Source organism: Diabrotica undecimpunctata, chromosome 9 (assembly GCF_040954645.1).
Source record: "Diabrotica undecimpunctata isolate CICGRU chromosome 9, icDiaUnde3, whole genome shotgun sequence".
NCBI lineage: Eukaryota > Metazoa > Arthropoda > Insecta > Coleoptera > Chrysomelidae > Diabrotica > Diabrotica undecimpunctata.
In genome coordinates, this window is record NC_092811.1 from 62476538 (window position 1) to 62491645 (window position 15108).

The following is a 15108-nucleotide window of genomic DNA, read 5'->3' on the forward strand; positions in this document are numbered from 1 at the left end:
AATGACTGAAATATTGTTCTAATAATCAACAATAAAATAATAGAGAGTTTTTAGACCCTCTACTTTTTGATGTACGTTAAACGTAAAACGGTATACTTGTCATGCGCATTGAATAATAAATAAGGGATAACGTTTTTACTTAAAATAGTTTTTGAATCCTTTCAGCTTTCAGAAAGATATGACAGATTAACGTTAATTGGCATTTGACGAACGTAACCTATGAAACGGCAGTTATTATTCTTTGGTTATACCACTTTATACTCTATAACCTATTTTATTTGAATTATTTGCTATAATGGAAGAAAATATTGAAAATGTATTAAGACGACGAAGACACGGAGAAGTAATAGATCACAATTTGATAAGACGCTTAATTCTGCATACTATTTTTGATCCTCTAATACCTGTTGCACCAAGACCACATTTTGAGTTGGAAACAATTGAAGAGAAAGATGCTGAACTAAATTTTCGATTTAAGAAAAAGGATATTCCTCAACTAGCTCTTGAGAAACATTTTAACAGTAATTTTATTATTTTAGGAATTGAAGGTATTTGTATATTTCTCCGTAGGTTAGCACATCCTAATCGATTATGCGATTTGGAGTATGTTTTCCAAAGATCCCCAGCAGCTTTGTCGGAAATACGCAATTTTGTTTGTAAACATATATGACAATTTTGGATATGTTTTAGAAGACTTAAATAGGTTGAATTGGTTAACACGAGACCGTTTGCAACAATATGCGCAGGCAAATTAAATTTTATAAAATGTAAAAACTCTTTCAAAATGAGATTTGATTAAATAACTATAAATGAATGGGAAAAATATGTATTTTTCTTACCCATAAAAGTAAATCTTTTTACTTTCATATTAAATATTATTTTTTATAGTGCTTTTTTTCTACAACAGTTTCATTTATATTGTAGGCAGTGGCCAATAAGGGAGGAGCTGTACAGAATTGTTGGGGATTCATAGATGGCACTGCAAGAGCCATATGCCGACCTGTAACAGATCAGGAAGCATATTATTCAGGTCACAAACATTTTCATTGTGTAAAATACCAAGCAGTTGTGTGTCCAGATGGCATAACAGTCAGTTTGTATGGAACTTTTATTTTTATGGGTAGAAGACATGATGCTGGAATACTTCGGGAATCAGGATTTTACAATCAGTTGGAAGAAAAGACACGATTTCCTCATGGCAGCACTTTTGTTCTGTATGGAGACCAGGTTTATGGTGTTCGGGAACTATTATTGTGTTCTTATACAGGACAAGGTGTCAATGAATTACAACAAAACTTTAATTCCTCAATGTCCACTGTAAGACAAGCAGTTAAGTGGAATTTTCAGAAAGTTATTGCAGAATTTTCATTTCTGGACTTCAAAAAAAAAACCAGAAATTACTATTGCAAGATATTGAATTAATGTATAAAACTGCAACAATATTGAAAAACTGCCATACTTGCTTATATGGTAGTCAGTCTGGTCAGTTTTTTAATATACAATCACCCACTTTGGAACAATATCTAGAACCAATGAATGATGACTAGTTCAAGTAGTGGAGAAACATAAATGACCATAAATAGATCATTATCATCATCAGTAGTTCAACAACCCTTTCTGGGTCTTGGCTAGTTCTAGGATTTTCCGCCATTCTGTTGTGTTCCTTGCTTTGTTTTTCCAGTTGGTAATCTTAAGTGTTTTTATATCTTGTTCCACTTGTTCCATGTATCTAAGTTTGGGTCTTCCCTTTGACCTTTTCCCTACTGGTGTTTGCCTCATTATATGTTTTGATGTTTCAGTCTACAACATCCGTTCAACATGGCCTATCCAGCGCAAACGTCCAATCTTTATGGATGCTATGACCTCGGGTTCATTGTATGCAGTGTATAGTTCAAAATTATGTCTTCTGCGCCATTATGTGCCTAAGGATTTTTCGTTCAATAGTACCTAATAGGTTCTCATTTCTTTTTGAAAGTGTCCATGTTTCTAATCCATATATAAGGACCAGTTTTATCAGGGTTTTATGTATTTTGCATTTGGTTTTTCTTGTGATGTTGTTAGATCTTAGATCTTTAATTAGTCTATTACATGTTTTATTAGCGATATGTATTCTTCTCTTAACTTCTTCACTGACATTGTTATCTGCGGTAACTAGTGAACCTAGATATGTAAAATTTTTTACACTTTCGATGTTGTAGTCTCCTATTGTCAGATTTTGTAGGTTTCTTTGGCCTGTCGATTTGCTGGCCTTCATGTATTTGGTTTTGTGCCACTCTTTCTATAGCATTAAACGCTTCTATCATCTCTCTTTCGCTTCTAGCTATAATATTAACATATCTGCAAATGCCAATATTTGTACACTTTTTGTTATTATTGTTCCTCTGGTGTTAACTTTTGACTCTCTAATTATTTTCTCTAATGTGATGTTGAATGAGTTTCAAAGGAGTAGTGTTGCGCAATACAAGGTGTTGCTTCCAGATAACACCTCTAGTCTCTCCTACTCAATTCGTATCCTCACCTCCAAGAAGTGTGATCTTGATCGCACGGGTGAACCTCGGTAAACCTGAGCAAACCTATTGGAGATTGGGTAACCAACCCCAATGGAAGGTAGGGTCAGGGCGGACGAGGAAGGGAGAAAGCATAGCTTATTCAGAAGCTATAGCTTTAATCTAACTTTAGAAGCTGTTGTTAGAAAACTGGATATAAACAGCTGTATTAATACAAGATCAATGTAAATATGCGCATATGTAGATGATGCAACAAAAGGATATTAAGCGAAAAAGTTATAGAACTGAAATAAGAAGCTGCTACTTTTGGTCTATAAATAAATGAAAGTAAAACACAATATATGGAGTGCACAAAATCGAATCAACATGAGAATCTAAAGGTAGACAACCATACCTACAAATATTCCTCCACTTTTCCCTACCCAGGCTCAATAATAAATGACAACAACATAAGTCAAGAAATACAAGCACAGATTATTAGCGGTAATAAGTGCTTTTATGCATAAAGACTTAATGAAAAGTAAGTTACTGAATCATGAGTCTAAGCTTAAAATCTACAAAACAGTAATTAGACCAGTGGTCACATATGGATGTGAAACGTCTCGACTACTGATGAAAATCAACTGAGAATATTTGAGCACAAAATACTAAGGAAGATTTTTGGACCAACCCAATGCAGAGATGGTTCGTGGATAATTAAAATGAACCACGAGCTGGATGAACTAATGCAGAGCGCTATTGTTAGAGTTGTAAAGTCACAAAGACTAAACTGGCTTGGTCACCTAGAAAAAAATGCCAGAAAATCGAGCTGTAAAAGTAGTCCAGAAATGGAAGCCCCAAGAAACAGAACAAGAGGAAGGCCCCATAAAAGATGGATAGACGACATAGATATCTTAAAACCATGAACACCAGAACATTATTATATAATAATGTAATTATGTTTTAATGAAATAACCTGTGTAAATGTTTTATAATAAAAAACAAATTTCATTTAAAAAGACAATTTATTTATTAAAATATTTATAAGCTTTTCCTGCCTTTCTATTATTTGAGTCAATGATTTTCTATTTTCAATTTCACAATTTAATTTTTTTTCTTCTAGTTCTAATTTTTTTTTCACTTCAAATTCTTGAAGTGCAAATTGCCTTTTGGCTAACTTACATTTTCTCTCCTTTAATAATAATTTTTGTTCTTCTATATCTAATTCTTTTTTTTTAACTCAAATTGTTTTTCGTCGTACTGGTGTAAATATTCTAACCGTTGTTTTTGGCTGTTTATTTTCCTTTTTCTCGATCTTATGGGACCTAAAAAATTAGTTGGTAAGATAAAAAAATTACTCATAATCTTAAAAATAAGTGTAGTAGCTCTGAATCATCCAACCCATTTTTCATAAAACTTTTAAATTTAAATAAAAATGTATCTCTACATTTACTACATTCTACTAATCAAGGTTTTTATAAATCATCTAAATTTCTAACGAAACATCAAACTCACCTGCTATTTTATAAATTTGTGAGGGACCAGGCAATTCTTTCATATCTTTCTTTTTCGGAGTTTCATTTTGTTATAATGTATCTAGAATATATGCATATGAATATATGCATATTGTATTTGTTTGACCATAATTATAATTTATAACTTACATGTGTCTTCTTCCATGGTGATACATTCCAAATTAATTTCCTCTATCTCTGCATTCAGGTACAATTGTTTCTTCTACAATTTTTGTTATGTCTAAATATAAAAATAAAAATGATTAACTGTTGAGTTGAATAATACATTTTATTTATTTGTCATACAATTTACAATAACTGGGTACATTCAGGGAATATCAGCTGTTTTTATTAACAGTTCTTGTATCTGCGACACCAGTTGATATCCGCTAAATGCACTCATTATGTTTACAAATACTCTAATGTATAGAATAAATATTACTATACTTACTACCATAATCATGATCAATTGCATCAATTATACAATCTTCTTGTTTGTGTGAATTTGGACTTTGCAACAACGTCCATTTGTTTCTTGCTTCCACACCTTTTTGTGTCTCCAAATTTTGTGGTTTAAATTTTTTAATTTTTGAGGCTTTTGATTTCTCCATAAGATCAAATATGTTGTAACACAAAAGATCTTTTTCTGTTTCTGTGACTTCTATGTCAGATCTATAATTAAAATAAATACAAAAGAATGTTATTTGTGGATTAATTTTAGCACTTCATTCAGTCCCCAAATTCATAAAATACTACTTACTTGTCACATAAAATTTTATATTCTTGAAGCCACGATTTAATTAAACGTTCCAAATGGTCTTTCAGTGGTCTTATACTAAATTGTTTGCCAGTAACACTAAACAATTTTTTTTGAATTATATTCCACCCATTCTGATCTACAAAGGGGTTATGTCCAAGAACTTCTCTTAAAAGAGTTAAGTCATCGTGATCCGAAAATCTTTGTCTTTTCTTTAAAATATTTATATTCGGATTTAATGTGCTTTTTCTTTCACACTCCATTATTAAAAATTCTGAATACTTCACCAAAGACTTTAACAAACAACTTTAAAAACAAAACAATCACGACACGAGGTATGCACGAGGTTTAACCACCGAACAAGTTTAACAAGGATCTACGTACACCCCAGTAATATCTGCCGGAAAGCTTCGCGCATGCGCAGTTTGCCATTTGGTGTTGTTTGTGTAGTAAAAATTATGCGGAACACGGAATACGAACAGTAGAACAGAATACATAAATAATAACATAACCTTTCTTTTTGCTTCAAAGTTTATTTTTTTTAACTACTAGAATATGAATGTAATATCTATGATTGCATAAAAAATTATTGTTGTTAGTCAAGAAAGTAATGTAACGATAAAAGTTGTGTAACGACTAGTCCAAATCACGTTAATCCTGTGACCGGCCTGAAAATAGTGAAAAGCTTATCTTCAAAGTTTGGGGCAAAATAAAAATGGGACAGTGTGCGGTTTTAGTCGGGTAAAAAGGTGTTTGATAAGCGAAATGCAACATTTACAGGAATTAGTCTTTATACGAGCCAGAAATCTGACTAAAGCTTTTTTTGAGGGACCTAGCAAGCACAATGAAAAGAACTAATTATTTTTTAAACTATCCAGAGAAAAAGCCACCTTTACTGACAATAATATGATCTGTTGTGTTTATAGTGGTGAGAAAAATTGTGGTGATTTGCCAATATTCCTGTTTAACACTTGTGGGTATATTGATTTAATGTGCTAATGTAATATTTAAAAAGTACCAAGGTGTTTGATTCTAGCCCTTCAACTGAATGTGCCAATTTATTTTGTATCAAAATTAAAAAAGATGTAAAACACATAATGTAAATTAAATTTATTTGACTTATTTTTGTTTTGATTTCTAGTGTAGGGTAAACTACACAATGTGATTGTGATAGATAAGAATTTATTAAGTACCCAATTCCTCTTAAATTGTTTTAATATAGTTTAAGTGTTATGGGGATTGCCTAATGCTTACAAACAGCACCTAGATTAGATTTTAATTGTAGCTTCATCATTTTGTATAATGTTTATTACTAAGTGTTGTTTACATGTACATGTATTTTCCAAAAAAATATTAGTTGAATAATCAAATATTTATTGCGAATTGTATATACCCTAGAAAAAGGATGTAACTGCATTTTTTAATGAGATTTCTCTTTGGGTTTTCTCAATACATATTTACTACTAAGTCACATCATGTATTAATCAGACAACTTTTGCATTTTATATAAAATTTTGTTTGATATTTTTCAGTTCTTGGAGAAATTTTGTTACAAGTCACTTGAATTTTGTTTGAAATGCTCTATATTTGAATTAGTTTGGTATATTTGGTCTTTTAAAATCAATAAACAAAATTATGACTATTGATACTTTCAACAATTGTTTAACTAATAATTACAAAGAATGGTACAATATGGGGCCATTTTCTAACTTCGAATTGTATTTTCTGTTACTGATGACATACTTCATTAAAATTAAATTAAAAGTTTAATTCAACAAAGAAAATAAATATATTCATTCATAGAATCTTTATATGCAGTAAGTGTCTACATATGCAGTCGTGTCTGTGAATGTGTTAAAAAATGAAATTTGGACTGATATCTTCAGAGCTTAAAATTACATGAAGTTACTAAGAACCCTTTTATACATGAACATGATGAAACTTTTGTTGAAGGTGAAATAAAAATACACTTTAGACTTCTTAAAATTTTATTAAAACAGATATGTACAAATTTATCCATTTCCACACCACAGGATTCTTTTGAGAACTGCTGTAGGATAAATGAATATTGAATAGATGAATTGATAAATGAAGATTACGAATATTTGTTATTTTTATACAATGTATTTAGTTAATTTTAAGTTCTATCATGTTACCCAAAATTTCCCGTTGCTACTGTTCTATAGACTATGTCAAATAGAATAAAAAGGTCAGAAAATAAACGTGTCACCGATTAGGGAAAAATTTAAATAATTTTATCAGACAGCAAGAGAACAGAATTTGAGTTTGGTTTTCGCAAATAAAAACAGTAAACTACAAATCCGTCAATTGCTGGCTGTACAATAAAGATAAATTCCCAACAAGCCTGTAGCCTGAGGCTTAAAGTCTTTGTCCTCTGAACCCTCATCACCTGGTTCCTTAAAGTCGGTTTTGTGCCATATAACATCTCCCATTGAAAGAATTCCCCCTTTCACTTCAAGCTCATTTACTACCTTCTCGAATATTGATTCTAAGGCCAAGGTCAGTTGTGGGATAGTCTTCGACACCAATGGAGCATTCATTGATTTCTTGCGCATGGACTCAAAGAAATCTTTGGTGTACACTGCAGTTCTTCTTCCACTAAAAACTGGAACTGAGAATGTTTGAACTTGTGATGTTGACAACATCCCCGTTAAACTAGCTTGGGCCAGCTTGCTATAGTACCGGAACTTGGGAAGATAGGGAAGATAGAAGATAGATGGCATTAGGTTTTGTTTCATCTTTGGAAAAACTCTTCTTTAACTGATCACGCCTATACCACGTTCCAACGTTGGTAATAGCCTTCAGCACCCCAAAGTCTTCAAGATGAGTGCCCATGATTGCATGCAAGACAACTTGGGATGCTTCCGCAGGAGTAAAAGAACCTTCAATCTTCCAACTGCACCCAGTAGCTAGTTTGTAGACATAGAAGGCACCCTTTCCAGTTACGTTGAACGCCTTGAGGAAAGCATCACCGCCTCGGAAATTTGTTCCTTCTATCTCCCCTACACTTTCTTTGTAGAGGGCAGAAAACATACCCAATGGGAAAAACATTCTATGAGAGGATCTTCCCGTTATGATGGACAAAATTCTTCCGATAACATTGACTAGGGGAGCCACTTCGCCTGCGTTTTTTCCCTTTGTTACCTCTAGGATCTCATCTATGAATGGGATATGAGCCAGGGCCTTCTTTGCAGCGTCAGTCCATTTACTCCTGTAACGTGCGTCAGAGCGTATGTGCAGTATTAATACTGTAAGAGGGCCCAATGTCTGTGCCATAGCAGACCTCCGTTCAGGTTTGTACGACGCTCCTTCAGCAAGTACCTGCAGACCACCATCCACTCCATATTTTGACAACGGGAATACTTTCAAGACATCACCCTCTTTAGTTACTGGTATCTTGGATGAGCCAAGCCTCACTTCCTTTAACCTCATGTCGAACGCTGCAAAGAAATTGAGGTAAGGGAGTGCCACACCATACCAGTTCTCAGTGTTCTCAGGCCCAAATCTTCTAAAAGGCAGACCAAGGTCTGTAGCTGATCTTCTTATTATTTGGTTAGCTTCAACTCTCGATAGCAGGTATTCTTTGCCTTCACACATAATTTTATAGTTTACTCCCTCAGTGGCCTTTTTCGCACCTTGTGACTCTCTACCATTAGCTTTCTGCCGTTCAGCGTTAAATTCATTAAAGAGAATATTGGTTAACGTTGAACCAACCATTAAGTTGCGATGGGTTCTAGGGATTCTCGAAGCAGCAGCTAACCCATCAAAACAGGCTATTAGGAATTTTAAACACTTTAGCTTTTTATCATCATCAGGCGCGGCTCTTGAACGTTTAGCTGATGACAACTCAACTCCTGATGTGGGATCTACTAACTCTTCTAGTTTTCTCTTACGCCCATCATTAATTAGCCTCTCTGGGTTAATTGCACTTGGTGCAGCTGGTGTAACATCCATATCGCTTGGTGAAGACATTATTTACTCGAGTTTATATTTAATATAAAGTTAAGCATTCGTTTATACTTGTTGGGAATTTATCTTTATTGTACAGCCAGCAATTGACGGATTTGTAGTTTACTGTTTTTATTTGCGAAAACCAAACTCAAATTCTGTTCTCTTGCTGTCTGATAAAATTATTTAAATTTTTCCCTAATCGGTGACACGTTTATTTTCTGACGTTTTTTATTCTATTTGACATAGTCTATAGAACAGTAGCAACGGGAAATTTTGGGTAACATGATAGAACTTAAAATTAACTAAATACATTGTATAAAAATAACAAATATTCGTAACACTCCCACCCGGTACAGTTCTATGCAAAAGAGAAACTGTACCACTTTTTTTTCATCATCTTTTTAGTCTCCATTTATTGGTATTACTGCTAATTTTATAACAGGACGTTCATATATTCCATTTTTTGTTTGAACTATTGCTCGTCGCACTTGCCCATCAGATGATGTTTTAACTTCAATTACCTTACCCTTTGGCCAATTGCATCTTGGTAAATCTTTATCACATATAATTACAATATCGCCCTGTTTAATTGGTACAACTTGTTTATGCCATTTTGCCCGAAGTAGTAGTTCAGGTATGTATTCAGAAATAAAGCGTCGCCAACATTTATTTGCAAATTGCTCTCTGTACAAATAATTAAATTTAAATACTTTAACATCTTCGTTTAAAAATCCAATTGGTTTATCTCCGTTGGAAGATCCAATTAGAAAATGATTTGGGGTTAGAGATTCAGATTCTTCAGATTCTATTGGAAGATAAGTAAGTGGTCTTGAGTTTACTATGTTTTCTGCAGCTATGAGACAACTATAAAGTAATTGGTCAGTAGGGTTCCTGCTTGGTAAAGAATCATATAACGAAATTTTAACCGCTTTCACTAGGCGCTCCCAGGCCCCACCCATATGTGGGGAAAGGGGTGCGTTAAAGTGAAATTTTAGCTCTGGGCTAATCAGTGAATTGGCTATTAATTTACTGTCAACCTTTTGCAGTTCTTCTCTCAATACTCGTTCAGCTGCAATGAAATTCGTACCTCGATCACAATATATATGCCTTGGTCGTCCTCTTCTGTTAATAAAATTTGTCAAACATAGTATAAAACTGTTCACATCTATTTTTTAAGCTACTTCGAGATGGACTGCTCTAGTCGTGAGACACGTAAATAAAGCTCCCCATCTTTTCTCCGTCCGTCTTCCAACAGTTACATTTATTAGACCAAAATAATCCATGCCAGTATGTGTAAACGGAGCAGTAAATGTTGCAAGTCTACATGGCGGTAGAGGTGACATTTCTGGTGGTTTTGGCTTAGCAAATTTGACCTTGCAATTTTGACAATTGGTCCTAATCTTTTTAACTAGTTGTCTGAGTTTTGGTATATAAAATTTTTGTCTTATCTCATTTACTACAATTTCATGATTTTTATGGTGATATCTTTTGTGATAGTCTTCAATAATTAGTAAAGTTAAACGACTTCCTCTTGGTAAAATTATTGGCCTTTTTGTTTCTGAAATAACATCTCTAGCTTCATCTAATCTTCCTCTTATACGAAGTAAACCATCTTCATCCAGATATGGCGATAATTTATATAAACTGTTTGATTTATTAACTGTTTTCTGTAAGCTACCAGAATTATTAGTTTTTAATTGTTTTATTTCATTTTTGAAATATTCACATTGAGTTTGCTTTATTAAAATATTTCTAGCACCTAAAAGTTCTTCCGAAGTTAATATTCCTTTAGGCTCTTCAGATTTCATCAATTTTGCATAAACAATTCTTAAAAATCGAAACATATATGCAGTTGCTCTTAAAATTCTATTAAATTGACTGAATCTTTCAAAATCTATTAAACGTGGACTATTAAATTTTACTTCATGAGTGGTTAAAATTTCATCGGCAGCTTTTTCCTTTTTAAGGGTGGTGTCTGAAGGCCAACTGTTTTCTAATTGATACAGAAAATCAGGACCTTTAAACCAACACCTGGTGTCTTTCAAATTGGGACCTTTCGTCCATTAATAGCTTCGTCGGCTATGTTATTCTTAGTAGGTACATATCTCCAATGTGATATCATTGAGTTTTGTTGAATTTCGGCCACTCTGTAAGCAACATACTTTGGTAATTTTCTTGGGTCTTCATTTCTTAACCAGCTTAAAACTGTTGAAGAATCTGTCCAATAAACAATGTTGTGCACAGTTATGGAAAGATGTTGACAAAGGCTTTTAGCAAACCTTGAACCCATTACCGCACCATTAAGTTCCAATCGAGGAATAGTTTGTGGTTTTAATGGTGCTACATGTGTTTTCGCTCCAATCAAAGTACACTCTATGACATTTTTTTTCATTATTCTTAGATATGCCACACAAGCACTTGCGTGTTCGCTGGCATCTACAAAAATGTGCATTTGCGTATTGGTATCCTTCCAGTTTTCGAGTTTATTAAGAAAATACCTCGGAATTGAAACTTTCTCTATTTCTGGAAGCTGTTTTAACCAAACAAGCCATTTTTGAAACTGTTCATTGGTTATTGGTTGATCCCAAGAAATGTTACTCCTCCATATTTCCTGTAAAAGAATCTTCGCATAAATCAAAAAGTTTGCTAACAAACCTAAAGGGTCATATACAGACATTAAGATTTGTAAAATTTCTCGCTTTGTTGGCTTTCTTAATCCACTTAAAACATCTTTGTTTCCTTTATTACATTTTAAATTGAAAATAAAATTATCTCCCTTTAAATCCCACCACATTCCTAGAACCTTTTCCATGCTCTTATTATTTCCTATATCTAGGTTGACTTCCTCGTTATTTCCGTGGGTGGTGTTCATGATTTTTATTAATTTTTCAGAGTTTGATCTCCAGTTTCTTATTTCAAAATTTCCGCTGGCGTGAATTAAGGTAATTTCTTTTGCTAATTGGATGGCTTCATCCCCAGTGTCTGTTGATTCTAAGAGATCATCGACATAATGATTCTTTACTATGGAATCAACAGCGCTAGGATATTCTACGCTAAATTTCTTCGCATTAGTGTTTTTAACAAACTGTGCACAACTGGGTGAGCAGGCAGCCCCGAAGGTCATCACAGTCATGACATAAACTTCCAAAGGATTATCAGAGCTACCATTGCGCCACAAGAATCGTTGTGCATGTTGATCTTCTTCTATTATACCTACACGAAGAAACATTTCCTTGCTGTCTCCAGAAAAGCCAATCTTTCTTTCACGAAATCGTAGGAGGACGCCTAATAAAGAAGCAAGTTGGTCATCTCCTTTTAATAACATAGAATTTAAGGATATTCCCTGTACGGTTGCTGCTGCATCCCAAACTAATCTGAATTTGTCAGGTTTATTAGGATTAAAGGCCGGAAATATGGGAAAATACCATGTTTTTTCTTTGTGCTCTAAGAGTTCTTGTTCTGACAGTTTTCTAATATATTTCTTTTCTAGAAAATCTTGAATTTTTTGATTAATTTTGATACCTAGTTCTGGATTTTTCTTAATTTTTCTCTCTATACACACCAGTCTTTGAATAGCCATGGGTTTACTATTAGGGAGTTTCAAGTTGTCGTATTTCCAGAGTAATCCAATTTTATATTGGTTACCAATTTGAACTAGGTTACTTTTTTGTATACGAATAGCCCTATCTAATTCTTTGGAAACAGACGGTTTAATATTTTGAACTCCAAGGCTTTCAACTGAAAAGAAATCTTTTACACTATTAAAGAGTTCTTGGTTAGTAATGCTTTCAGAACTACATTCGCAAATGTGGTACGAGTAGTTTATTTCCACATCGTTATTTGAAAACATTGCAAAAATGGTCCAACCTAACCTGGACTTTGCAGCTATCGGTTGAAGTTCTATACCTTCCTTCACTCGAAGTGGTAACGCCAAGTCCCAGTTATCTAAGCCTATCAAGATCTGAGGAACAGCGTTCTTATATGATTTGAAGGGCAAGTTTTTTAGATAGGGAAAGCTTTCTTTAATTGCCTTTGCATCGAGAGTTTGTTTTGGAAGGCCTAATTTTCTTACCGTTCTGGCTGGTCGGTGGTCAAATTCTTTGGCCCCATTATAATCACCAGCAATAGAAAAAAATACTTTTTCTGACGCATCTTCTAAGCGTTGTTAGTTTCCGGTCCATTTTAAGCAAAGTTGTTCTGGGTTTCCCATTATATTTAGTTTTTTAGCAACACTTTCTTCTAACAAAGTAACGGAAAACCCTTCATCTAGAAAGGCAAATGTAGTGACCTCCCTACTTCCATTTCTTAAAACAACGGGAAGTATTCGAAAGCGTGTTCCTTGATGTGCATTACTTTCTTCATCTGCAGATAAGAGGTGCGATTCTACTGTTTGCATACCGCTTTCCTTTTTGATAAGCTTTGTACTTTTATTGGATACTTGTTCTGAAAATTCATGAAGAAGAGGATGATGCTTCTTTTGGCATTCTTCTTTGTTGCATTTTACAGGATACTTACAGGGAAATCTGTGTTTCTTTAAGCAAAGCCTACATAAATTTAAGGCTTTAACAGCCTCCCATCTTTGAGATAATGAATATCTCTGAAATTCTGAACAACCTGCAATCTTTTTACAATCTCTCTGATTACACAGTTTACAATTGTGTTTCACTGGAGGCATTTGGTTCATGTATATTAGCATGCACATTATTATTAAATTGCCTTTTTTTATTACTTTGGTCATTAATGGCTAGTGTAGGTAGAGCAGAACAAACATTTGTTGCCAGATTATACAACCAATCAGCAAGTTCCCTTAATCCCTGAAAATTTTGAAAAGCACTGCGATATATCGCCCAATTAACTTTAATTTGTGAAGGTAGTTTCTCTAATAGTTCATGCATAAGGGTAGGGTTATTAAGATAGTCTTTTAAATTAGATGCTTCCAATAAAACACATAAATTTTTAACTGCTAAAGCAAATTCTACCAGAGTTTCAAGTTTTTCCGGTTTAGGAGGTGGTAATCTACGAATAGAATTTATATGAGCTTCAATAATTTGCTCAGGTCTTCCAAAAAGAATTTTTAATGTAGCTATAATTTGGGGCACACATTGAGGTAATATTAAAAAACTTGAAACACTGACTCTTGCTGGACCTTTTAAACATTTTTGTAATCTTAATATATTCTCATGATTATCTACTTGACATAGCTCAGTAGATCTTTCAAAACTACTAATAAAAACGGGCCAGTCATATGGATTACCATTAAAAATAGGGAGATCTCCAGGATCCCTTCTTTTATACAATATACCTGAACTTTTATCGTTATAAGTTGGCAGAGGCTTACCAAGTGTTGGTGTTAAAGGGGCAATATTGTCGATAAAGGGCTTATCTATATTTAGAGAAACGAATTTATTGACCAAAGGGTTAGTTTCAATTATTTCTTCTTCATCGATGTCTTGACTAGCATTCGAGCACTAATCTTCTTCTATAATTGTCCTAGACTCCTTGGTTAACTCTCGTTCTTGACGTAATAGATCTCGTTCTTCTTGCAGAAGTTGAAGCTTCATTTTTGTTTTGCTGCTTGTTGATGAGGAGCTTTTTAAGGAGGTTGCAGAACAAGATTTCTTGATTTTGGAACCTTGTGGGTGAGACTTCTTAGTGGCTGCGTCTATACAAAGAGGGCACTTCCAGCTGTCATCACCAATTACTTCGGAATCATCCTGTACATTTACGCATTCAAAACAGCACCATTTTTTACAGTCTGTACATTCTACCATCCGTTCTTCACGATATGGTTTGCCGCACACAGGACATAGATCAATTTTGGTTCGTCCCAATTGACGGATTTGTAGTTTACTGTTTTTATTTGCGAAAACCAAACTCAAATTCTGTTCTCTTGCTGTCTGATAAAATTATTTAAATTTTTCCCTAATCGGTGACACGTTAGTAGAGTATGGGCCACTCTAACCAGACAGACAGTGTGACGTCACTGGCGCCAATGTCGGTAAGCATTGGATCTGCATTACCGACCAACGCGTAACTTAGCATGGTTCCGAACCTTTAGTCGAGACCGAAACCATATGCAATGACTTTATTGCTTCTACTTGTAATCTTTTATTTTTAATTCTATTTTAACTTTAATGTTTTTTTTCTATTAACTATTTATTCTCACAATATTATTTATAATTAATATTTTTTTTAAATTAAAGAAAAAGTCTTCCAGAGGTAGGATTTGAATTCGGATCAAATATTTACTATACCTTCGTACTACTCACTACACCACGGGCGATTAATGTTATGCGTTCAAAAGAGTATATTAATAGAAATGCGGTTAGCGCTAGGAATTTAAAATATAGATACTCCTCGTTTTGATTGCTGACAAAAT

General features: G+C 33.8%; 3 protein-coding genes across 3 annotated transcripts; all 3 read right to left on the reverse strand.

Moving 5' to 3' along the window:
- Positions 1-9130: 9130 nt before the first annotated feature.
- Positions 9131-9688, reverse strand: LOC140450948 (uncharacterized). Its single transcript, XM_072544646.1, has one exon. The coding sequence runs from the start codon at positions 9686-9688 to the stop codon at positions 9131-9133; it is 558 nt and encodes a 185-aa protein (XP_072400747.1).
- A 213-nt stretch (positions 9689-9901) lies between these two features.
- On the reverse strand, positions 9902-10537 carry LOC140450949 (uncharacterized). The gene has a single exon (XM_072544647.1). It carries the CDS (start codon positions 10535-10537, stop codon positions 9902-9904), a length of 636 nt encoding a protein of 211 aa, XP_072400748.1.
- Positions 10538-10770: 233 nt separating this feature from the next.
- Positions 10771-13404, reverse strand: LOC140450950 (uncharacterized). The gene is made up of 2 exons (XM_072544648.1): positions 13083-13404; positions 10771-12884 (listed from the first exon to the last, which is right to left on the reverse strand). Exons 1-2 carry the CDS (start codon positions 13402-13404, stop codon positions 10771-10773), a joined length of 2436 nt encoding a protein of 811 aa, XP_072400749.1.
- Positions 13405-15108: the final 1704 nt, after the last annotated feature.

Excerpts from the sequence above, each read along its gene's own strand:
- LOC140450949 (XM_072544647.1), bottom strand. The coding sequence starts at position 10,537 with ATGAAATCTGAAGAGCCTAAAGGAATATTAACTTCGGAAGAACTTTTA.
- LOC140450950 (XM_072544648.1), bottom strand. The coding sequence starts at position 13,404 with ATGCCTCCAGTGAAACACAATTGTAAACTGTGTAATCAGAGAGATTGT. Across the intron at positions 12,885-13,082 it reads CTTATCTGCAGATGAAGAAA|AAGATGCGTCAGAAAAAGTA; the intron begins GTAATGCACATC and ends AACAACGCTTAG.
- LOC140450948 (XM_072544646.1), bottom strand. The coding sequence starts at position 9,688 with ATGGGTGGGGCCTGGGAGCGCCTAGTGAAAGCGGTTAAAATTTCGTTA.